At 48.0% G+C, this 24,828-nt stretch overlaps 1 protein-coding gene across 3 annotated transcripts in view; it reads left to right on the plus strand.

The window, feature by feature from the left end:
- The window catches only part of SMG5 (SMG5 nonsense mediated mRNA decay factor), a 30,942-nt gene extending 6,570 nt beyond the window's left edge, over window positions 1–24,372 (plus strand). The window contains exons 3-23 of one of the 3 annotated variants that reach the window (XM_062511186.1): window positions 149–272; window positions 909–1,065; window positions 3,974–4,063; window positions 5,400–5,489; window positions 6,370–6,448; window positions 7,009–7,134; window positions 7,581–7,649; window positions 9,522–9,730; window positions 9,866–10,003; window positions 11,039–11,446; window positions 11,519–11,740; window positions 14,772–14,941; window positions 15,208–15,283; window positions 16,084–16,259; window positions 16,589–16,747; window positions 16,972–17,031; window positions 18,038–18,197; window positions 18,570–18,660; window positions 19,245–19,319; window positions 19,611–19,749; window positions 20,127–24,372. In XM_062511186.1, the coding sequence (XP_062367170.1) occupies window positions 149–272; window positions 909–1,065; window positions 3,974–4,063; window positions 5,400–5,489; window positions 6,370–6,448; window positions 7,009–7,134; window positions 7,581–7,649; window positions 9,522–9,730; window positions 9,866–10,003; window positions 11,039–11,446; window positions 11,519–11,740; window positions 14,772–14,941; window positions 15,208–15,283; window positions 16,084–16,259; window positions 16,589–16,747; window positions 16,972–17,031; window positions 18,038–18,197; window positions 18,570–18,660; window positions 19,245–19,319; window positions 19,611–19,749; window positions 20,127–20,210 (2,902 nt within the window). In that variant the 3' untranslated portion in view covers window positions 20,211–24,372. The remainder of the gene's footprint in view (window positions 1–148; window positions 273–908; window positions 1,066–3,973; window positions 4,064–5,399; window positions 5,490–6,369; window positions 6,449–7,008; window positions 7,135–7,580; window positions 7,650–9,521; window positions 9,731–9,865; window positions 10,004–11,038; window positions 11,447–11,518; window positions 11,741–14,771; window positions 14,942–15,207; window positions 15,284–16,083; window positions 16,260–16,588; window positions 16,748–16,971; window positions 17,032–18,037; window positions 18,198–18,569; window positions 18,661–19,244; window positions 19,320–19,610; window positions 19,750–20,126) is intronic. The other 2 variants (XM_062511189.1, XM_062511187.1) reach the window with 2 other exon arrangements.
- The last annotated feature ends 456 nt before the right edge of the window (window positions 24,373–24,828 follow it).

Here is a 24,828-nt window from a genome sequence, read left to right on the forward strand (position 1 = left end):
GTGTGGGAGTGATCCAGGCTGTACTGTCACCAGATGGCCCGGCTCAGCCATTGTAATGGATTTGGATTTTCCTCTTCTGTGCTTCTGTAGTGGCAGCTGTGTTTGAGGCTGCAGCAGCTCACTGAGAATGCTCTGCTCTCTGTCCCAGGCTGCGGGAGCTGTGCGTGAAGCTGATGTTCCTGCATCCTGTGGATTATGGAAGAAAAGCAGAAGAACTGCTCTGGAGAAAGGTTTACTATGAAGTTATCCAGCTCATTAAAACAAATAAAAAGGCAGGTATCTATGGCTCTGGCATGAGAAGGTCTCTGGCTGTGCAGTGGATGAGGCAAAGTTTAAAGCTTCATTTGCTTGGAGAAGCTGTGGTCTGAGCCCAGGGTGGGAAACTGGGGACTCTCAAATTCCTATGGAGCTGCCCTGTGCCTTTGTCTGGCAGTGGGCAGTTAAGTACTAATATGCTGTTGAGAGATCTGCCATTGCAGAAGGCATTTCAACAGAATTTGCTTATTTTTTGTGTTTCCCTCTTCATAAGACAGATCTCTCCAGCTAGAGTGGTTGTTTTAAGAGGCTTTATCAATGCTGATTGTTTTTACAAGAGTTGATCATTGGAAAATCCTCAGTGCTCTCTGATGACATGAGCTCTCCTTGCTTTCCAGGACTGTAGGTGCATTTAAGGTGCTCTAACCAGATACTTTGATTTTATTTATTTGTTTTCACAAGCATTTCTCCTTGATGTTGACCCTTAGCAAATACCACTAGAGGGAACACTCTTGAGCAGGAGGAGGTACAGATGTGTGCAAAACCAGTTACAGCTGAGCTACCACTGTCTTGCTTCACACTCAGTACACCTTGGGTGCCCAGCCTGAGCTGTGTCCCGGGCTGCATTAACAAGCTTCTTTTCCTTCTCCCAGCACATCCACAGCCGCAGTACCCTGGAGTGTGCGTACCGGACTCACCTGGTGGCTGGCATAGGATTTTACCAGCACCTTCTGCTCTACATCCAGTCTCATTATCAGCTGGAGTTGCAGTGCTGCATCGACTGGACACACGTGACAGACCCTCTCATAGGTTTGTGCTCAAGGTGTTTGGTTCGTGGGCAAGGCTGAATCCCCCACAGGTGACTTCCCCTTGCACTAGTCTGTCTTTGTTTCAGCATTCAAGGGATTTTTTTTCCCTGATTAGGAAGGTCTCTGTTTAGAATAGACTGTCCTGCTTTCTTTTCCATGGCGCTGTTTTTTTTTTTAAATACTAAATCAGGGAAGAAAGATTTCTAATAGGAAGAAAACAGTGTGAAAAGTTCTTTAGTAAAAGCGTCTGGTGATGGCAGATTTTTATGGAAAACTGAATAGCACTGCTGGCTGTATAAAATGTTTTTAAAAGCTTAGTTAAAGCAGACGAACAGGGGAATAGGTTCTTGAAATCAACAGATTTCTGTCAGTCCATCCTATTCACTAGATGTAAGACATTGTTGCTCCTTTTGGTGCCTCTTACGTCTGTGCTCTTTTTGCTGTGTGGGTTTGAAATGGCTTTTGAATCTTGGACTGAGAACACAGGAAGGCCTTGTAATTCATGTTAGCTGGCCCGGGTGACCTCTGCATGGCCTTAGGTGCAGGAAAATCTGAGGTATTGTACCTGTTAAGGGAGAAAGAATAAGAGTATTTACAGTCCTGAAACAGCTCAAGACTGCCCATGTATTCACATCCTAGGTTGTCTTGTAATGGTCTGTTCTCGTTTGCCTAGAGTTGTACTCAGTGGTCTCAGGGTACATGTTTCTGTTGTGGGGGATGTCCAGGTGAGAAATGCAGCCTCTGTTTTGTGAGCTGTATTAGCAAGGGTCTAACAGATGTGCTTGAAGTTGGCAGGGGACAGAATGGCAGCACCTGGCTAAGGGAAGTTAGTGTGTCTTTGGCAAAAGAAGGTTTTACTTGCTGGGTTCCTACTCTTAGTTCTGAGAAATGCTGGTATCACTATTGGCTTCAAAATATTGGTGTAAAAGGCAGATGTTCTTTGCAACAGTTACTTTTAGAAATGTGTCTCAGTACTGCAGAATTAATAAATCCTCAGTATGCACATTCCAGATTGGTTTATACCCTGAGGGGTGATTGCATATGAAAGACTCCCCTTGTTAAGGTTTTTTAGTGTGTCTGGGCTCTTCATTTAAAAGGATGCTGCATTTAAAAGGTGAGCATGTGACTGGAGAGTAGAGATGTAACTCTCTGAAAAAAAGATAGATCTGAAAGGCTCTCATATAAACCACAGATGGGGTGGGCACAGCTCGATGGTTATATGAATGGGAGCAAGAGGATTCAGAGCAAAAAAATGGAAGGCGAGTCCAATGGTGTATGTGGACACAGATTTAAGGCTGTGTATTTGTACTGAGTGTGTATGTTGGTAAGTGGGAGCAGCTCCTCACTGGTCACTGTGGCCTCCAGATGTCATGTCCTTGCTTTTAGCCTCAGCCAGGAGGGAAGCAGAGTGCAGGCTACATCAGTGTTCAGAATCTTCTTTAGGATTCCTGCTTGAGGGAACTTTCTCCTCCAGAAGCTGTGAGTCCTTGGCAGCAGGAAGACTGAAGCCAGCCTGAGTCCATGACACTGGTGGCCCAGCAGCAGTGGATGCTCTCTGCACGGGAGGTGCAGCCCAGCAGCCTTTACCTCCTGGTCTCTGTCTGAACTGTGGCCCCACTGGCTGAGTGGGAGGTGGGATGTGCACCAGGAACTGAGTCACCTTTGATGACTTCATTTAGTTCAGATCAGCTGGCTGCAGCCTTCCTCTGTTGCTCTTGACACTTTCCACTGGCTAATTGCTCTTTTTTTATGAGTTCAGTATAAAAAAATAGACAAGACTATTTCAGTGGGAAGGGACCTGCAATTGTCCAGTCCAACTGCCTGAGCAACTCAGGGCTGACCAGGAGTTAAAGCATGTTGTCAAGGACATTGTCCAAATGACTCTTAAACACTGTCAGGTCTGGGGTATTTACCAGCTCTCTAGGAAACCCATTCCAGGATGTGACCACTGTCTGGTAAGGAGAGGCTTCCTCATTTCCTATCTAAACCTCCTTTGATGCATCTTTGAACCATTTCCACGTGTCCTATCACTGGATGCTAAGGAGAAGAGTCTGGAACCTTCCCGTCCTCAGGAAGCTGCAGAGAGCAATGAGGTATTTCCCATGCTCCTCCAATTTAGACAAGCCTCAAATCTGTGGTCTTTCTTCCCAGGCTGTGCCTTCCAGCCCTGTCACCAGCTCGTCTACCCTTCTGAACCAGCTGCAAAGGCAGCTCTGCCTCTGTTCTCCAGAGGCAGTTCTCCCTAACTGACTCCAGCTGCCCTGCCTATAGCACAGATTTCTGTCCTACTTTTTGCTTGTTTCACTTCTTCCTTTTTTGGCTGGTCAGTCCTAAGTCTACATCTTGGTTCTGAGACAATGAGTTTATTTCCAGCTTCGGTGTTGGAGAGGGTCCATCCCCATTGTGTGTTGCTGCTCAGTGCCAGTGCTCAGAGTTTGTTCTGGCTTCCAGGGATGTGTGCCTGCTCCCATAAAGGCCTCATTGACCATGCTAATGAAATCAGCCTTATTACTTGTGTTCAGTACTGTGTTAATGTGATCACACGATCATATAGACAGGAATTGGCCTTTGTTCTCTCACACGAGGGCAGATGGAACCAGGTCTCTGTCGCAGACCTTAGAGACATTTATTTCAGTGACTGTTGGTGGTGCAGTGACACACACTGCCCCCATCACAAGGGAATCCAGGTGAGTAGGTGAACAGCAAAGTCTGGAAGTATTTTTCTGCCTTTATATTCCACATTTTGACAAGAGTGACCCAGTGCTGCTGCTCTACAGGATGGTGCAGCTGGTGGTAAGGTCTGACCTTGGGGGATTTGATTTTGGTGTCTTGGGCAGAGGTATGGGCAGCTTTGGTGGCTTCCCAGCAGCCTCCACCCAATGCTTTGAAGTGATTCTCTTTGCTCATAGGCTGCAAGAAACCTGTGTCTGCGTCAGAGAAGGAGATGGAGTGGGCACAGATGGCTTGTCACCGATGTCTGGTTTATCTGGGAGATCTAGGTAAGGACAGCATTGCCTCTTGCAGCAGCCTTTAAAATGGGAAAAAGATGCTCCCTCAGCCTACCATGTGAGGCTGTTGCTGTTGGGCACCAGCCCAAGGTTACTTGCAGATTCTCTTTCCCTCTGAAACCTTTGTCACAGATTGGAATAAGCTGAAATCCTCGTGGCTGAACTGCTACAAGTTGCAGGAGCTTTGTATTTGGTCAGGTAGATAAGGAGTTTGCTGCTGATAAGCAGCTGTAGCCATGGCTGTGAGAGTGGAATCCTTTGCATTTATTTATGTTGTTTCGATAGTATGACAGATCAAAGCAAGTTCAATTCACACTGCTTAGTTGTGGCTTACAAAGCCACTTCCATCACCACCAGTGGGATTGAAAATCATATTTAGGCAATATTGTGCATCAGTCCAGAGTTCTACTGCTGCAAAGCCCCAGGTTCTTTGTCATTGTGCTTGGCTATGTGGCATCCTTTTTATAGCGGGCATGACTGTCCCACAGTTATGGCCTCTTGAAGTATGTGGTGTGTCAGTTTCTTGATTGTGTACATGTGGGAGTAAAGGCAGGGAGAAAACAGTGTGGAAAGCAGCTCTTGAAAGTGGGGTGCAGGTACATGTGTAGGACACTGCAGCCTCCAAGCTGGTGAAAGCTGTTTGGCATTAGTGTTGCATATGAATCAGCCTAAGAATGACATTGCAAATAAATGTCTTGTGGGAAATGACATACCTGAGTGGTGGGAGAGAAATGCTCACCTTTTTACAGTGCTGTCGCCTAAGGTTTCCAAAATGCCTATGTTTGTCAAAAAAAAACCAAAATAAAAAAAAAAAAAATAAAAAAAAATAAAAAAAAAAAAAAACCAAAAAAAAAAAAAAAACCCAAGAGAAAATAAATGAATAAAGTTCAGTCTGGCCATACTCAGGTATTTCATTTAGTCAGCTGACTTGATTTAGATTTCACACCCTGCTATACTAGAATACAGTCTGAGGTACAGGAAAGTGGAACACAACTCTTGAGTTACTTCAAGGGCAGATGAATCAGCACTTAATACATGGAGCAGAACAACATTTTCCTTTTGTTCATGTGATGCTGCAGGTGTGGCAGGCTCTGTCCTTGGCTGGAAAGGGCAGGAATTGTGTGTGGTGTGAACAGGTGAAAGAAAAGCGTTTCAGACAGGCCTGGCAAACTCTGTGTGTTCAGTGTTTGCCAAGAGCAGTTCTCTGGTGGATTTGTTGACTTGGCCAATATTTCAAGTTTTGTGGTATTTTTAGTAGGGAAGCCGTACTGCTCTGCAGCAGATGCTGCCTTTGGGTTTTGATGCATGGTGTGTGGTTTCCTTTCAGCCCGCTATCAGAATGAGCTGGCAGGTGTGGACACGGAGCTGCTGGCTGAGCGATTTTACTATCAAGCCCTTTCTGTTGCACCACAAATTGGTGAGTGACATACCATGAATTTATAGTTGTTAAAATCATGTTGCTGCAACATAAAAACATGTTGTACTACACTGGTTAGGTTTATATCCTGCAGCTGAGAGAGGACTGGTTTTATCCTCTGGCTAAAGTTGCTTACTTTGAGAATATTCTCTTGCTGGCAAGTCAAACAGAGGAGTTAAAGCCAGGGTCTTCTTTTTCAGTGACTTCACTGTACTCATCTGAGAACCTCTGAGAAGCTCAGACATCCCTGACTGTGGTGATATTGTACCTGTGGGCTAAGGGCAGATCCATTTCTCCATTGCCAGGAGCAGAGCATTATCAGTCACCTTCCCCGTTTACCCATGAAAAAAAAATCTCATGTGCTGCTTCCTCCTTCAGAAATGCCTTCTTCTGGAAAACACATCAGTGCTGGAGTAGAGGGTGTGTCATACCTTGAAGTGTGTGATTCCAGGAAATGTTATCTACACACTGTCTTTGCAGAGTTCTCACTTAATTGTTTGAGGGACTGTTCCCAAATAAAAGTAGTAGAAGTTTCTGCACCACAGGAGCTCTCAGATGCTGATGAGATGATGTCTGTCAGGGAATATGGAGTCAAGGCCACACTGCTGTTAATACAATGGAGGAGGTGTTGTTTGCTCTTCTCTCTTACACATAACTGGCACAAGGTGGGGAGGATCTAAAAGCTCTGTAAAGTGGAAAACAAACCCTGGATGGTGGAAGGATTGAGTAGTTCAGAATTTTGTACTGCAGCTTTACTACTCCTTGTGTCTCCTGGCTTCCATCCTGTGTGGAAATGTAGTGAAAGGGAAAGGATCTACTTTCTAGCCAGGGCCATTGGAGAATTCCTATTGAATTCCATTGCCCCTCTCCTTCCTGACAGGAATGCCCTTCAACCAACTGGGGACGTTGGCAGGGAGCAAATACTACAATGTGGAAGCAACCTACTGCTACTTACGCTGGTGAGTTCCTGCAAATCTGGATGTCCTGGGCAGGGAAGCCATGCACTGCTGCTGTGGTTGCCGGATCCTCTTCTCCTTGCTTTGAGCTTGGCACTGTTTTTGGCTAATGAATTTTAGGGGAAGGAAAAGAGATGAGTTTGGCTCATCCTTGTGAGAGCAAGTCTCTGTCAAACCAAACTGCTGTGCTAGTTACTAGCTGCTGTGCAGGGCTGCACCTGGAGGGCTTTGCCCAAACCCCTTGTGTGAACTGGAGATCCAGGCTGGAGGTGCGTTGGAGGTGCTGAGGGAGGCACCCTGTGCTGTGAGCTGGGTGGAATTCCTGGCTTGAAGGCACAGATTTGAGAATATGTGTAAACAGGGCAGGTGTAAGCTGTGAGGTAACTCAAGTGCAGCTTGCAGCCATCAGTGGGAGTTTAGTTGCCCAGCATGTTCAAACAGTAGCACTGGCTACCTGTCCTCATGCCAAGATGCCTGAATAACTTGCTAGTGAGTTAAAGCTATAAAATGTGAGTGGACTTCTGGAGAAGTAAATGTGGCTGTGTCCTGTTTTGGTGCTTTAGCATCCAGTCTGAAGTGTCCTTCGAAGGTGCCTATGGGAACCTGAAGCGGCTCTATGACAAAGCAGCCAAGATGTATCATCAGCTGAAGAAATGTGAAACCAGGAAGTTGTCTCCAAGCAAGAAACGGTAAGAAGGGAAAGAAAGAGAAAGGTGCAGACTGAGAGTTTGCAGGGCCAATAGTGTATCCTCTGGGTTGAGAGTAGTGTCTGTGTAGGAAGTGGAGCTGGTAGATGGGCCATTCAGCACAGTGACTGTTCCCAGAATTTTGAGAGCTCCACTCTAGGTCCCATTCTTGCTCTTTTGGGTCATAATTGCAGGAGAAAAGCTAAATGCTGGCCAGCTGTAGAGTTTGTATTGAGAGATTTTCTCATTCTTCCCTGGAGTCGGGAACTGTTCATAAGGGTTGGGGCATGTTGGTGAAAATTGGCAGTGTATAAACTGTCTCTCTCCAGTTTCATCTGAATGATGTTTTCGGTTGAGATCTGATTTACCTGTTGATAGAGCTCTCTCATCCTAGCCCATCTCTGTGGTGGGGTACCTACTTTACAGTGTTTTCTCCTCCATCTTTTTAGAGGAAAAGACATTAAGAGGTTGCTGGTGAGCTTCATGTACCTGCAGAGTCTTCTGCAGCCAAAAAGCAGGTAAGGTTATGGTAGAGATTGTATCTGCTATTGATAACTCACAGTAGCAGGCACTTGGAATTGGAAGGGGTGGTTTCCTGTAGGATGACAGTGCCTGTGCTCAGGTTTTCTGCCAAAAGGCCCAAGACTTTGGACTGTCCGTGTGTGGAGCATGAAGATTGTGTTTCCAGGGGAGGCTGAAATACCAAAGATTTAAATACTTTGTGACTTGTCTAAATCAAGCCAGCCTGAGTGCGTGTTGAACTCCTGAGCCTTGCAGCTGTCCCTGTGCTGTACTGTGCCTTTGGTGTTTGCTTACCCCATGCAGTCATCAGATGCTTTTTCCTGGCAAGCCCTGTATTCAGGCTGATGGGACAGCAGAGAGTTGTCCACACGTGTGGGGCTGTTCGCTGCACTTGGAATTCTGTAACCAAGGACCTTGTTAAAAGAAACACCAAAACCTGGTTGTGTTAGAATAAATAGGAAGCTTTGTATTGCTGTGTGATTTTGGGCTTTTAGGTTTTTTTATTGGATTTTCTCTGTCTCTGCTGGGTGGTTTTCAGGTGTTTTTAAATAAACCTCTTGCTGCTTGAAACAGAACAGGTGTTTTAAAGGGCTTAGATAAACTGCAGTAAAATTTATCGTGGAGTGGTTTAGTTTGGAAGAGATCTTCTGGGGGTCCAGTACTTCTCCAAAGTAGTGTTCATGGTGAAAGTAGAAAAGTAGATGCAGATTTGAAGTTGGATGAGCTTGCTCAGAGCATCACACTGAGTTTTGACTGGATCCAAGGACAGAAATCCCGTGCCTTTCTGGTCCCCTTTCCAATGTTTGACCACCTTCACCATAGAATTTTTTCTCCTTGAATCTAATCTAATTTTTCTTTTCTCTAGTGTGTACCCATAATTTCTCTTTTTTTGCTGTGTGCCACTAAGGAGAGTCTTATTCAGTCCTCTATAATCACCTGTTTGGCATCTGGGAAGAGAAGATAGCCCCCCATGCCTTCTGCCTTACAGGCTGAGCAAACTCGATTCTCTTTGCATCTTCTCATACATTGTGTTTTCTGTTTCTCTGCTGGACTAAATCCAGTTTGTCAGTGTGTTTTTGTTTGGTGAGGTTTTTTTTGTCCTGGGGACCAAAAGACCAGGTGCAGTGCTCCAGATGCTGCCTTGTGAGTGCTAAATGGAGAGGGAGAACAGGTCTTCAGCCTGCTGGCTTTGCCTTTGCTCATGCAGCCCAGTATAGGATTGGCTTTCCAATACTGCCTTATACTGAGGTGGAACTACAGGGCTTCTCTAAATACTCAGCATGTATTAAGCACATAGGAAATTTGGGAATTACTTCAATTTCCCAAGCACACTTTCCCTTGAAAAGGCTTTGCTGGAAGTTTCACAGGCAGGTCTGTTATGTAACTAGGAGGCTCCCACTGTCCATTGGATTGATCTCATGGATGCTTCCTTTGAATAGCTGTGGAGGATTTAGGAATATTCTGGGCTGCAGGAGAGATAGGAGGAAAAGTGAGTCCTCTGTTTGTGGTAGTGTAATACTTTTCACTAAGCAGTGCATCTAGAACTTTTGTTCCCTTTAGCATTTACGTGCCTTGTGTATCTTAATGGCCACAGCTGAGCTCCCAAGAGAAAATTAATCTGGCTTTTGGTGACCCATCTCTAGGTATTGTTTGTCCTTAGTTTAGCAGCTTTAAAGAGGAAAACATAATCTGATTAATGTCACTTACTTCCCATAGCTTTTGTTGCCTGGAATATATTCCCTGGTGCTTCATCCTGCCTAGTGCTAAAAGACAGCCTAACTGCCAGTTTTGGTTCAGTTTCTGGGCAGACATGTCCGAAGCATTAGTCTTGAGTTAATAATTCTTATTTATTTTGCACTCTTTTTAAGCTCTTTGGATTCTGAGCTGACATCTCTCTGCCAGTCTGTACTGGAGGATTTCAACCTGTGCTTGTTCTACCTGCCCTCTCCTCCTAACCTGAGCTCAACTAGTGAAGATGAAGAAGAATATGAGAGTGGCTACTCCTTCCTTCCTGATCTCCTGATCTTTCGCATGGTGATCATCTGCCTTATGAGTGTTCACAGCCTCAAGAGGGCAGGTAACCAGTGCTTTGTTTGGAAATTTCATGGTGAACATCCGGCAGCACAGTTAGGCTGGAGATGCTCTGTGAACTGGCATTCATGTTACAGTATAGTGCTTGCCTCCTCCATCTCACTGTGCTGTCTGGTTGCAGGTTCTAAGCAGTACAGTGCAGCCATTGCCTTCACACTGGCCCTCTTCTCTCACCTGATAAATCACGTCAATATTCGCCTCCAGGCTGAGCTAGAAGAAGGGGAAAATCCTGTCCCAGCCTTTCAGAGTGATGGCACAGGTAAGAGAAGAGAGATAGCAGCACCTGGTCTCCCAGGTTGTCTGCCTACGGGGCTTTCCCCTTTATTCCCTTTCTTTCTCCCCTGGGCATGAGTTTTGTAGTACAGAGGTGTATTGATCTTTTACTTCTGGTCTGGAATCCCCGAAGATGGTTGATGTGCTTTTTTTCCACTTGAATGCTCTTTGTTAATATCTGAATCTTCAGGATGGACATGTTGCTTTCCTTATAAGGAGTTTGCTTTCTGTATCTCTTGGCAGTCATTCATCGTCTGTTTATCCCAATCTGAGAATTTATTCTCTGTCTCTGCTATTGCTTACTGGCTGCTTTCCTCCTCCACTGAGGAGATGATCTCAGGTAAAACACCTGGGCTGAGGGAGGCAGAATGGGACTGAGTGGGGCTGAAGGAGACAGGCCCTCTCAACATACCTCAGTTCTGCTCAGGCAAGGGTTGCTCTTGAATTTCTGGGGGATTTTATTGAGCAGCAAATAAAACTGCTAAACCTTTCCCCTGCAAACAGTCCTTTTGCAATACCTCGCTGCAATGCAGGGTGAAGGAGTTTCTGGTGAAAGCAACAGTGAACGACCCCTCCTCTGCAGGTTTTGAAGCTGTCATGGTGATCCAGGGCTACTAGAAAGGCTCCATGCATGTCAGTCAAGAAAGGGATTGGGTCAGGTCAGTGTAGGTACAGAGCACTTGTCCCTGCCCTGCTCGGTGGGTCACTCAACTCTTTGATTGTAGGAAGCTGGGGAGGACAGTTAAATGGAGAATTCATCTGTGTCCTATGCTGCTTTAGTAGCCTTGAGCACTGAGGCTGCCTGGTAACAGAGTGGCCCAGCTTGGGCAGTAGGAATCCCAGCTTTCTGGGTGCTTTTAGAAAGTGAATCTTTCTTCTGGGGTTGCTTATTCTGCAGTGGAAGACACTGTTGGAAGTGATAGCTGAAGTTTGCAGCACTGGTTCCCTGGGCCCAGGGCTGGCAAGCAGCAGCTTGTGGAACACACTGTGACTTTAATTTATACTCTCCCTGTAAATGCAGATGACCAGGAGCCCCGGGAGCCTGTGAACTCAATTGACAAGGAAGCTGTAGCTGAGTTGGCCAATCATCAGCCTAGTGAGGAACAGCAGAAGAATGACTGCAAGAAAAGCAAAAAATACTCTCGCCTCTCCTGTCTGCGCCGCCGCCGCCACCCCCAGAAGGCGGATGAGAGCGACCTGAGTGAGGGCTTTGACTCTGACTCCAGCCAGAGCTCCATCAAGGGCAGTGACGGCTCAGAGAGTGGTTCAGAGAAGAGTGATGAGGAAGCAGAAGCTGCTTTTGATGTGGAGACAGACTCCGACATGAACAGCCAAGAGTCTCGGTCTGACTTGGAAGACATGGAGGATGAACCAGGTGAAGAGGGAAGCAGCCAAGGCAAAAGTGGGCCCAAAGAGGCCTTAGAAAACTGTGTGGATGGCAGTGAGCTGGGGGACTCCAAGAGCCCAAGCATCTCTAAAATTGAGGCTGTGGATCCAGCAGTCAATGGGCCAGCTTCCCTGAGCACTAATGATGCAAGCATAGCCAGTAATCTCCAGGCCATGTCCACCCAGCTGTTCCAGACCAAACGCTGCTTTCGCTTGGCTCCCACGTTCACCAACATCCTCCTGAAACCCAGCAGTGAACCAGCTGCCTTGAAGGATGGGATAGAGAGCAAGCCATGTGTCAATGGAGATCTGGAGAAGCCCAGCTTGGCAGAGCAAGGTAAGGGCCTTGTTACTGCAATTATGTGTAGAAAATGGCAAACCATAGCAGTCTGTTCGCTAAATTCACCATTTCCCATGGTGCAAGCTCTTCTTTGGCTAGGTTTGGAGGAACAGGTTGCCCAAGTAGTGGGCAGGCCTTGGGTTGGACATTTTGTGATGGAGGAGCTCTACTTTTACTGCCCAGCATGCAGGAATATGTGCACTGAGCAAAAGAAACACCTGTGGCCTGCCAGGGTTACCAGAACAACTGCTGTTCTGCAGACTAAATGCTGAGCAGCTGTGAATCTGAATCACAGGCTCACAGGTTGGTTTGTTTGGAAGGGACTTTAGGCCCATGTAATTTCATCCCTCTTGCACTAGGTTGCTCCAAACTGCATCCAACCTGGCCTTGAACACTTCAGGGATGGGGCAGCCACAGCTTCTCTTGGCAGCCTGTGCCAAAGCTTCACCACCCTCACAGGGAACAATTTCTTCCTGATACCACATCTAAATTTACCTTCCTTCAGTCTAAAGCCATTCCCCCTCGTCCTGTCCAGGACCTTGTCAAAGTCCCTCACCAGCTCTCTTGGACCTCTTTTAGGCAGTGGATGGGGCTCTGAGGTCTCCCTGGAGCCTTTACTTCTCTAAGCTGAACACTCCCAGCTCTCCCAACCTGTCTCCAGAGCAGAGGATCTAGGTCATCTAGAGCAGCCCCCAGATCATCTTCGTGGCTTCCTCTGGACTCACTCCAGCAGCTCCACGTCCTTCCTGTGCTAGGGGTCCAGAGCTGGAGGCAACTCTGCAGGGCAGGGTCTCAGCAGTGCTCTGCTGAGGGGCACAGTCCCCCCCTTCACATGCTGCCCAAGCTGCTGGGGATGTGCCCAGGACAGTGTTGGCTTTCTGGGTCCCCAGTGCACATTAGCTCAGCCACGGCATGCTGAGCTTCTTGTCAGCTCATCCCCCCAAAACTGTTCCCAGGGCTGCTCTCCATCCATTCTCCCCCAGCCTGTGTTTGTGCTTGGGGTTGGCCCAACCAGGTATAACATTTCTCCTTGCCCTTGCTATTCCTGCTGGGTTTGACACAAACCCACCTTTCCAGCCTGTCCAGATTCCTCTGATGCTATCCCTTCCCTCCAACATATGACCTCACCACACAACTCAGTGTTGTCAGCAAACTGGCTGAGGATGCACTTGATCTCACTGTCTGTGACACCAACAAAGATGTTCAAAAGTGCTGGTCCCAACCCCTCAGAATGCCCCTTGTCACTGCCCTCCACTTGGACATTGAGCTGTGGGGTGTAACTCTTGAACTGTGACTATTCAGCCAAGTCGTCATCCACTCTATCTATCTATCTGTCTGTCTGTCTATCTATCTATCTATCTATCTATCTATCTATCTATCTATCTCTCCATGTCTATCCATCAAATCCATGTCTCTCTAGTTAAGAGACAAGGATGTTGTGCAGGACAGTGTCAAATGCTCTACGCAAACCCAGGTAGATCAGGTCAGTTGGTCTTCCCTCATCTTCCACTGCTATAACTCCATCATAGAAAGCCAGTGAATTTTCCAGGCACAGTTTGCTGTAGTGGAGCCATTTTGGCTCCAGAGGATAATTTCAGCAGGCATCTTCCCTTTTCCCTTTGTGAAATATCTGATCAGACACTTACTGTTGCTTCTGGTGACAGACAGGGCAGATGGAAGACAGGAAGTTCTCCATGAGATGACAGATTATCAGCCCAATGCTCATGTAGAAGTTTGTGTGGAAGATGTGACCCAGGTGGCTGTGAGAAGTGTTGAGGGCTGTTCTGTGACCCCCTGAGTGTGCCTCATTGACTGTTCCATGCTAAACCCCTGGGAGATGCACAGCAGGTGGAGCTGCCATGTCTCCGTTATCAACGCAACTTACACAACTGAGTGATGTTCTGGGCAAAAACAGCTGGAAATGGAGATCTGATAAACTAAAGGGAATTGTTTGTATTTCACATAAAAATACATGGGCCTGTTCAGTCTTGTTTTTCGTTCCTCCCAGCTTCCCTGGAGCAAGGAAATTCTGCGTCCTGCTGCCAAATCCAGATGGCCTACAGCACTGGCAAGATTCAGGCTTTGCCTGGGCCAGCATTTGAAGGCACAGTATTAGATCATGTTAGTGTTGACTGGCTCCTGGCTCTGCTCCATGGCCACATGAGAGAGATGGGGGGTAAAGGGAGAAACAAATGGGCTTTGGTCTGTTTAACCCTTTCCCTCAGTGGTTGCAGCTCCAGGAATGTGTGGCCACAATACCTTTACAGGAGTAGAAAATGAGAGATGGAGTGAGTTCTCTGTGTGCTTTTTAGCCTTGAGCTCTCCTCATCTGCTGTATCCAAACTGCTTTTTCATGGTGTAACACTGTCAGTGGTAGGTTCTGAGTAAATCAACTAATTTCTTGTGGTTCTGTGGGTTTATGGAATAAAATACGGAGTCCTGATAGGAAGCAATGGTAGTATTTGAAATAAGGGGCTGTAGCAAAACCTGTGGTTGATTCTACCCACGAGTGATTCAGGTGACTTGTGTCACATGTGATTCCACTGGCAATGGCTTTGAGATCCTCAGGTCTGGAGAGTTAGAACTGAGTGCAAAGAACATGTTCAATATTTAAAATTCTCTGACTCATAGGACAGCCCTGCCATTTCCTTCTGTTGCCTGGCTTGAAGCTGGGAGCATGTTGGCCTCACGGCTCTGTTCCCTGCAGGAATTGTTCTGGTCCTTGTGCTGGCATGTGCTGCCCTGCTCTGTCAGCGAGCCTCCACTCTTGGAGGCTGCTGCAGAGATTAGGCATTGGTGAAACCTTCACAGGGAGATTTTGACCCTCTTATCCCAAAGAGGAAGGAAATAGAGGGGTAGTACACTCTAGTAAAAGCACAGGGGACAGGGACTGGTTTTGTGACGATATGTGGAGGCACCGAGTATTTCAACTTAACTGTTTCCAGCCCAGTGCTGTTCTGACACCAGCAGGGCTTGGCATCTCAGGGAGTTTAACAGCCGCCATCTTGTGCTTGCCTTTGTTTTTCAGTTGATGTGTCTGACTCTGAAGAAAGTATTTCAAGTAACAAATCCTGCAGAAATGAGCGATCCCTTCAGGAGAAGTTGGAGATCGTGACCAATGAAGGGCTGCTGCTTACTGTCAAGGTGTTCCTGGACTGGCTGAGGACAAACACAGACCTCATCATTATGTGTGCTCAGGTGGGGACGGTGTCAAGGCTCTCTACAGGGTTGTGTCTGGTCAGCTTCCCTGGGCTGGTTGCAGCCATGGCCCCACTCCTGGGCAGAGGGTGATGTTATGTCCCCCACCAGCTGAATTAAGCTAATCTGGGCCTAAGAAGGATGGTGAGGTTTACTCTTCATAAAGCATTCTGAGGGTTGTGAGATGCTGGAAGGCCTAAGCCTCCTAGTTGTTGTATATGTCTGTCTTGACATTTTCTACGGCTTTTTGTGTTCTGTTCCTGTAGAGCTCTCAGAGCCTGTGGAACAGGCTATCTGTGCTCCTGAACCTTCTGCCTTCTGCTGCAGCCCTGCAGGAATCAGGTACTAGAGAAAGAAGTGGCAATGTCATGTTTCACCAAGCCTAGTCATCAGTGATTCCCAGGGTGTGTGAGAGACTGGGGAGGGAGATTTCCTAGTAGCAGTTTTATAAGCACAATAGGAAGTAACACATGCTTGTATTGTTGTTTTTTTGTTTAAACACCATTCCAGCTAAATACTGTCCTATAGACTTTAGAATCATATAATCATAGAACATCCTGAGTTGGAAGAGACCCCGCTTGCTCTAGGTTTGAGTTCAACTCCTTGCCCTGACAGGACAACCCCAAAATTTACACACAAAAATGCTATATTAATGCATTAATATGGCTTGCAGCATACTGAAACACTGACACCAGCATGTGAGAATCCATGTGTGGCCAACAAGAGTGAAATTCACTGCTAGTAGCAGGAGTAAGGCTGTGATTTTGCCATGGTCATCCTGGAAAATAATATTGGAGCTTCAGCTTCTCATGATGTGCCCTGTGCCCCTTCAGGACTGAGCCTGAAGTTTCCAATGGTCCATGAAAAACAAGAGTTTGAACAGGGTTGCTGGTCAGTTGGAATAAGCGGGAAAACTATCCCTCCAAACAGGGCACTTCCTAGAGTCCCTTGGCAGATTGTTTGAGAGAGCTTTTCTTTTTATTGTGGGTGGTCTTGTGGTTCCTCCTTATCAGGTGCTCACAGAACATGTGTCATCAACACCTCTGCCCTTGACCATTACCATTACAGATCATGTGCCTTAAAGCAGTTCTCCTCTTAGTCCCCACATCAGTTGTTTTGCTCTCCTTGTCCCTCCTCTGCAGGGCTGGCCCTGTGTGATGAAGTTAAAGACATCCTGAGTGATGCTGAGCTCCCAGACCTGAAGGCCAACCTGCTGCTCCCTGAAGATGTGGCCCTGCGCAATCTCCCCCCTCTGAAAAATGCACACAAGAGGTTTAACTTCGAGCAGGACAGGCCCATTTTCTCAGCAGTTGAGGAGGTGAGTTGGGGTAGATCATGAAAAAAATCAGACCTGGATTGTGGTGTTATGTGGTTTCTTTTCCTAGCACTAAAGGCCTGAGCAGGGATTTGTGGAACAGGTGTGACAGGGTGCTGTTGTTGTTTCCTAAGATTTTCTTGGGTTGAGGAAGCCCATACTGCTGGCACCTCTGAACCTCTGGCCAGCTGTAGCCTTTCCCACAGCCCCCTCCTGCAGTCTCTGGCTTCAGAAGAGATCAGAAACATCCATCAGAACTGGGCATTTAATATCAATTCCTGCCTTTTTCAAAAGCATGAGCTGGAGGTCAGTGACTGCCTCCTTCCTTACAGTCTGTCGTGCGGATCTGCTGCATTCGGAGCTTTGGCCACTTCATTACCCACTTGCAAGGCAGCATCCTGCAGTTCAACTCAGAGCTTGGGATCTTCATCAGCATAGCACAGTCAGAGCAGGACAACTTGCTGCACCAGGCCCAGGCCCAGTTTCACATGGTGAGTTGGTAGAGGTGAATGAATTCTCTCTACTTGGTGGAGTTTCCTGTAGTTTAGTATTAGATTATAACTATAATCACAGATCTTTGGAAAGAGATGAAAGTTCTGTTCCTTAAAGCTATTCCAATGTTCCCTTTTCACTCTGGAAGTGTTTCTGGGAGTGTATACTAGTGTCAGCTGGTGTGTTTCCTGCTAACTGATATGGAAGTTTGGTTTGCAACTAGGCTGCAGAGGAAGCTCGTCGGAACAGGCTCATGAGAGACATGGCTCAGCTTCGACTGCAGGTAGGAGATGCCAGTTCCAGCCTGAAAACCAGCAGGGTAGTGGCTAGAATGTCAGGGAATGTCAGGGAATGTCAGGGAATGTCAGGGAATGTCAGGGAATGTCAGGGAAGGGAAGGGAAGGGAAGGGAAGGGAAGGGAAGGGAAGGGAAGGGAAGGGAAGGGAAGGGAAGGGAAGGGAAGGGAAGGGAAGGGAAGGGAAGGGAAGGGAAGGGAAGGGAAGGGAAGGGAAGGGAAGGGAAGGGAAGGGAAGGGGAAACTCTGCTCCCATCCCACACAGAGGCTGTAAGTCTGTTCTGCATAGATTGAACTGTAGAATGTCTCAAGTTGGAAGGGATCTCATAAAGATCATAGAGTCCAAGTTCCTGCTCCTCACAGGGCTACTTTAAACTGAATCCCCAAGAGTGTTTTTTCAGGCACTCCTTGAGCTCTGGCAGGCTTGGTGCAACAACCACTTGCCTGGGGAGCTTGTTCCAGGAACCAGCCAGCCTCTGGGGGAAGAACCTTTTTTTAATGTTCAGCCTGAACTTGCCCTGATGTAGCAATGAAGCTAGAAATTAAATGTACCATTTCTTCATGTCCTATTGCTAGTCATTGGAGAGAGGAAGTCAGCGCCTCCTGCTTTCTGACCCCCTTGAGGAAGGTGTAGGCTGTGATGGGGTGGGCACCCTCAGCCTTCTCTGCCCCAAGCTGAGCAAACTGAGTGACCTCAGGCACTTGAGGTCTTTCACTATCCTGGTCATCCTACTCTAATATTTCTCTCTAATATTTCGATGCCACTCTTACATCAAGGTGTCTGAAACTGTTCACAGTAGTCGAGGTGGGGCTGCACTGGGCAGTGCAGAGTGTGACCATTTCTCTTGCTGACCCTCTGCTGAATCCAGCCCTCTGTTCTGTATGCTCGGAGGTTGGAAAGTCCTGGCGGAGCTTTGCAGGGCAAGTCTTGCCCTGTTTGATGGTCTGTTTCAACGTAAATGTGAAGTGAGTGTCTTTGCATGTGTGTTTTCAGCTGGAAGTGTCTCAGCTGGAGGGAAGTCTCCAGCAGCCCAAGGCGCAGTCAGCCATGTCTCCTTACCTTGTTCCGGACACCCAGGCCCTCTGCCAGCACCTGGCTCTTGTCAAGCAGCTGGCTGCTAGTGGGAGGTTCATAATCATTATCCCTCGAACAGGTATGGGGACTCACAGCAGGTAACTAGCAGTAGCTGTCTGCCCCTGTCCCTTTTGTGCTGGCAGCAGGCCCTAGGGGCCTGGGTGGTGGGTTTCCCTCCTGCTTTTATCCTTGACTATGTCTGGAACAGTTGCAACACCCTTTCGATGTGTTACTTTTGAGGCTTGTCCTGTGCATTGCCCATGCTCGGGATTTTGTCAGTCAGAAGAGTTGCGACGAGAGAGGTCCTGTTCCCCCTCTGCTTCTCCTGTGGCAGCTATGCATCAGACAGTGTTCTGTGGAATGGGGAGTACTTGATGCCTCTGGATTAGTTTGCAGAATTAGAACTGTAAACAAGATGGTTTCTGTTTTTTGGTTTTTTTTTTCCTGTTAGTTATTGATGGCCTAGACTTCCTGAAAAAGGAGAACGCTGGTGCTAGGGACAGCATTCGGTATCTGGAGGCAGAATTTAAGAAGGGAAACAGGTGAGAGCGGGAGAGGGGTGGGACTTTCCCTTATTTTCGGAATGGGTTGGCTTTGGGTGGAAGCAGGCTGTGGGTCCCTTGGAGCAGAATGAGAAGTGGGCCAAGGAAAAGCCAGACTTCAGGAATGGGAAAGCGGTGAAGGAGTAGATTCAGCCGCTGGTTCTTCAGATGTGCTGGTAGTTGCTGCTCACTATGAAGTGCAGCTGCTTTGAGCAGTGGTGGAATTGTATCTCTGTTGCTGTATAAACTGGAGCGGTGACCTTTGCTGCACCACTGGGAGTGTTGGAAGAGCTGAATTGTGCCTGGGTGCTCTACAGAAACACAGCTGAGAGGACAAACTGCATCTCTGAGGCCAGTGTCTGGGCTGGTGGGCTTGAGACGGGTGGTACTGTGAGCAGCATGAGGGAATGGTGGTGAGGCAGGGAAGTGATCAAAGGGATTCACAGAGGATTCATTGCATGGACCTTCAGGTATCAAATTTGGGTTGGTGGAAGCCCTGCAGCACCCAGAGGAGCTGCTGTGGAGCACTGACTTTAGCCTGTGTGGTGGTCTCCATATGAGCTCAGACTTTGCTTTCTCCTTAGGTACATTCGTTGCCAGAAAGATGTTGGGAAGAGCTTTGAGAGGCATAAATTGAAGAGACAAGATTTAGATGCCTGGTAAGATCTCAGCATCTGAAGTTGTCTGAGCTGGGTTTGCAGCAGGCAGGTGGCTTTGGAGAGAGGTGTTAGCAGTGGGACCCATTGCAGAGCTTGTTTTGTGTGAGTAATGATGAAATTCTGTGGAGATAAGGACAGCCACCTGTGCATGTTACACAAAAGACTCTGTGCTCAAAAAGGTCTCAGTAAAGTCTTGACTGGGAACAGGAAAGCAGCCCTGCTTCCCACTTACTGTCCCAAGCAGATGTGGTCTTCCTGCTGACCTTCCCCTCTGTTTCTCTTTTCTCTCAGGAATCTCTATAAAATACTGGACAGCTGCAAACAATTGACAGTGTCGCAGGGCAGCGGAGAGGACGACACCATGGGAATGGTCACCATCATCACAGGCTTCCAGCTGGAGGACCCGAGCTTGTTCTCAGTGCCCATGCAGGTCAGTAGCTCTCCTCTGGCTGAGCTCAGCCATTCTGCTTCCTAGCAAAGATATAATATGATTGATTGGCAAGAGATTTTTCAAAATAATACTTTTTTTTTTTTGCCTTGTCTAATAACTGGCGTTGTTTCCCCAAAGTTACTTTATATACTGAGATTCCTTATTCCCTCGAGACTTCTTGATTTTGTGGTACAGAGTATTCTGGGACGGGTGAGAGAATTTAATTTCATATCTGTGCAGGCCTCTTGTACCAGAGCAACGAGAATTGGGCCTTCCAGCTGTGCCAGGCTGCCACAGAGTCCCCAGGTTGGGAATGGCAGCTATCTTGACAGGGCAAGTTAAAAATTAACCACCTGTTTTGTCTTGTTTGCTTGCAGTCTGCCGTCCAGGCAGCCGCCAATGCCAGCATAGAGATAAAAAATGTTCTGGAGTTCTACAAGCAGTGGAAAGAGATGGGCTGATGGTTAGAAAGGCATCGGGTTGGTGAACCTTTTTCTCCCCCTCTCGCAACGTGCAGCGTCTGAACGAAGGAAACAACAATCTGGGCGACACTTAAGACACGAAGAAGCAGCAACAGCAACAAAAATACCTACCCAAACGAATTAAAAAAAAAAATCCAATGTGGGCACGCACACTGACACCCTCCACCTGCATCCTGACCAGACGGCTGTACAGCTCTGATGGCGCCAGCTGCTCTGAGAGAGGCCCCTCGGTATGGCCGGGGCAGAGCTCTGCCCTTCTTCCAGTCGGCAGAGATGGGCGAGAGACGGGCAGTCCTTCAACCCCCTCCTTCCCTCCCAAAGCTTGCTTGGCCAGCAGAAGCAGGCTGGTGGTTCAAAGCATTGACTTAACCTCAGCAAAACCAAACCAATATGGCAGAAATGGAATCCTCCAGCTTGGGAAAGAAGATCCAAAGAGTGTTTTGCTCTTGTTTGGCAATCTGGGGACAGGAAAGTGGATAGTATTTCTCCCCCCCAACCCAATATTGAATTAATTATTTTTCAAGGGTTTTTTCCTTTTAATTTTTAGTTTTTATATATATGAATAATATTAAAAAAAAATAAAAAAGAGGAGTTCCTTTGGGGTTTTGGATACTCTTCCAACGTCAGAAAGAAAAGGAAACACTCTATTTAAAAAGGGGGGAAAGCTCTTAATATAATTTTTTTTGTCTTAGAACAAGCATATTTATTTCCTTTCCCAGGCCCTCATGGAGAGGGCTCAGTGCAAAGGGATGTTGTCCTGTGAGGAGGGGGCAGGCCCATGTTGCACTCCACTCTCCCTGGGAGCTGCACGCTTCATGAGCAACACAAGCTTGACTGCACTGCTCCAGGGAGGCCACAGGACTCTAGGGGCATGTGAGTGCCATCCCCAGTTTCTCCCACTTTGCATTAGACCTTGGAGAAAAGGAGGAATCTGGCAGAACTGCTGAAAGAGAAAGAAGAGCTGGGTGGGATTCATACACCATTAAGGCTCAAATGCTTGGCTTGAGCACTGCAACATTGGGATGGAGCAGATGTCTCCAAAGGACCCAAAGCCTCTTTTTCATCTCTTCTTTTTTTCCCTTTTTTTCCCCACTAAATCTTTCAGTAGGGTGTGGAGGACGAAGGAGAATCTCAAAGCCATTATTTTCTGCTGGTTGTTTGAAGCATCACTGCTGCAATGCTGTGCTAGAGATGGTGACAGAGCTGGAGTGTTTGTGTCCCCCTTTCTCATGTCCTTCTGGGCTGGCAGAGGCAGTGTCATGACCACTGCTGCCCAGGAGCACTGAGTTCATGGATTGTTCCATGCTTTTCACATCCCAAACAGGAGGGCTGATGCTGTCTGCACGGATGCTGGAAGAGCTGGTTCCTGGGTGAGCTGTGAGGGATCCCTCAGACCTCCATCCTGACAGCATCTCAAGCAACCTGTGTCTGACACGCTGTCACTTGCCCAGTGCTCGGATATGAAGCTGCAGGTTGCTTGCAGGGCAGCACGAGAGAGGCTGGGCAGTCTCTTCATGCTCCCTCTTGCATCTCTGTGCCCACGGAACAGATGTGTCCATCCACATGAACCAGCAGCAGCTATGCAAGTACAAACCACTGGAGTCTTCTAACTGTGTTCTCATATGGGCCAGCCAGAAGCTGCTACAGCCAGAGCATAACATGAGAAGCTGAGTCACGTACTCTACTCTGTGTAGGCTCCAAGCGTGCTGTGTTGTACTGCCGGGGCAGGATGTTCCTTGTTTTCAGGTAAAAACTAAAAATACCAGCACAAGTACCAGAGGATTAATTTCCAGTTCCAGCTCCTCTACAGCACTGCAGAGGGAAATGCGTGCATGGTGCATCTGGTCCATCCCTGGAGGCTGACAGGCTGGTTGTAAGGGACAAGGGTTTCCTTGCAGGATCTTCCCTTTTACAGCTTCCCCTGAAACTTAGAATGCTTTGCTTGGCTAAGCCAAGAAAAGGTCATACGCAAGACAGCAGGTCAGAGACTCTGGGACACCTTGGGGATTCTTGGAGATCTGAGATGGGTTGTAGAGCTCCCAGTCACTCTTTCCTCCAGTGGTTTTATTTGAAGCCATTTGTTTGTGTAGCTCATTATTTCTGTTTGATGGCATAGAAAAAGAGAAGGGAATCGCCTTGCGGGGACTGTTCTTGAGGTGAAACCTTCCTTGTCTGGCAGGAGGCATGGGGAGTTGATGTGCTCTGCATTTTCCTGCTGCTGAAGAAACCCCCACTGATCCTGGCTGCTGAGCGCAGCAGAGGAGTCCAGAGGTCACTGGGGCTGAGCCCAGTGTGTGTGTCATGAAAGCCTCAGTGTCACTCTTGTGGCTGCACTGGGGGTTGGTGAAGAGAAGCATTGCTGGGCTGTGGTCAAAGCAAACAGACTGCTCGGGGCAGTCTTCAACTTCATTCGGTTGAGCATTCCTTAGGTCTTGGCTGGATCTTGAGGGGAGAGAAGAGCAGTATAGGTAAAGCAGCATGCCAGAGAGAATTCCTGTCTTGCTGATGACAAGTGTTTCGGTTCATGGCAAGCATCTTCAGTTCTTGTAGCTCCCACAGCTGTGCAGGGTAGCAGCTGCAAGCCAAGTGCTGTGCAGTTGGGCAGGCTTAGGAGGAGCTGTGTTCTGAGTCATTGAGGCCTTATGTGGGCACAGGATCCAGTTTAAGAATAAAAGTAAACGAACTCCATTTCTGTAACCAGAGACAGTGGAGCTGCTGTGAGCCCTTGTGGGGCTGCATGGCAACAGCAGGGGTTGCTCACAGCTGTCCATTAGTCACTGCTCTGGTCCCCTGAGGGATTGGTTTAATATTCCAAGGTTTTGCATACCTGGAGGGGAGAAAGAAGCCCTCACTGTGCAGTGGGGCATCCTGACTGACCCCATGGCACCTTCCGTTCTGGGCTGGATGGGGAGGGACTGTGACCTTTAAAAAGGACACCTGAAGGGTCCCTGTGCTACCCTCTTCCTTTCCAGAGCACACAGCTGTGCTTGGGGACCTGGTGAATGGTTTTTGGATTTGCATCCCCAGAGCTGAAAAACTGAGAGGCTTTCAGTGTGGGAGCAGTGTGGCTGCAGAGCAGCCTTGGGGAGATAGCATGTAGTGTCCTCCAGCAAGTGTGGCCTTCTGAGGGTACTCAACATATCAACCCCAGGATTGGGGTAAAGGAAGGTACTTCCTGTCCCCATCCCAGCACTCAGGATGAGCTGAATTTGAGGAGTTTCCTCCTCAAACAGATCTGCTCTGACAGAGGACCACTGAATTCCTCCCCTGGCATGGTGAATGCTGGTAAGTGGGTCTTGGGGTGGAAGCAAGCGGGATGGTCTGTGGGAGGTTCTGTGCAGCCTGTGGCTGCTGTGGTGCTGCAGCAGGGGGCTCCCTGAGAACCCCCCACCCTGTGCATCCTGATCCAAACCAGAACGATAAGCTGCCTCATCAGGAGAGCATCAGGCAGGATAGAGACAGAGCAGGCTCTGGCCATGGCTCTTCACTGCAATGCTGCTCCTGCACCAACTCCAGGCTTGCCCTGGAGCAGCTGTGAGGTCCTGCTGTGCTGTGAAGGAGACCAAACAAAAACCATCTTGTGGGCTGAAAATAAGAGTTTTCCTATGTTCTTGTGTGTTTCTTGGGTTTGGTTTATCTTTTCCTTACCACCCTCTTGAGTTGTTGGGGGTTTTTGGGATGACCCCTTGCTGGGAGGACACAGGTCTGTGGTGGCTGAGACTGGCTGGGCTGTCCCCAAACCATGGTGGACACAGTCACTGGTCTTGTTGGACTTCTGCTCCATGGTTTCATGGGCTGTTCCAAGCAGCTCCTCTGGTCCCATCCTTGCTTGGCTTGAGGCCACCCGCAATGCCTTGGGTTTCGTCTCGCATCTTCAATTTAGGGCTCTTTTCCTTCTTGGTGTGCAGCAGTGCTGGCCAGGGTGGGGACAGTGAGGGGACTGTAGGTTCGAGGCGAGGGACAATCACCTCTCCTCAGCCCTTGTGTGGCACATGGGCTTGCAGAGCCAGGGAAGATCGCTCTCATTGAGGAACAAGGGGACATGGGGCCCAGCTGGAAGAGGAGGGGCTGGGGTTCCCAGCATATGTCTGACCATGGTCTGAACACAGCAACTGGCTTAATAAAATACCAGATGTTTGTACTTTGTGTCCTGTGGTCATTCCCAGCCCAACCCACCTTTCCTGCGCAGCCTTGGGGATGAGTGCATTTTCCATCTGTAAACCCACCCCTGAGCATAAGCTTTGCTGAGCAAACTTTCCAGTAAAGAAGTGCAGGTGGGTCCTTCCTTATCCTTATGATGGGAATAGCATTTCCCTTGCGGCCTCTGTGATTTGGAATGACTTCATCCTCTTGCTAGGACTCTGCATGCTGCTGCCACAGGAGCACCCCTGACCCTGCATGAGGACCAGGCTTAGCTCACTGGGGCCTTTGCAGCTCACTTCTAATGGGGGAAAGGGGGTGGAGAAGTGGGAGACAGGGAGGTGTAAATTTTTAAAAGATGTGACTTTGCAGTGTCCATTCAAGGCACTGGGCTGCAGTCTGGAGATTGGGTTGTGCAAGGGTCCCAGCATGCCCTGGTGCTAAGGGTAGCTGGGGG

This window comes from Cinclus cinclus, chromosome 31, assembly GCF_963662255.1.
Source record: "Cinclus cinclus chromosome 31, bCinCin1.1, whole genome shotgun sequence".
NCBI lineage: Eukaryota > Metazoa > Chordata > Aves > Passeriformes > Cinclidae > Cinclus > Cinclus cinclus.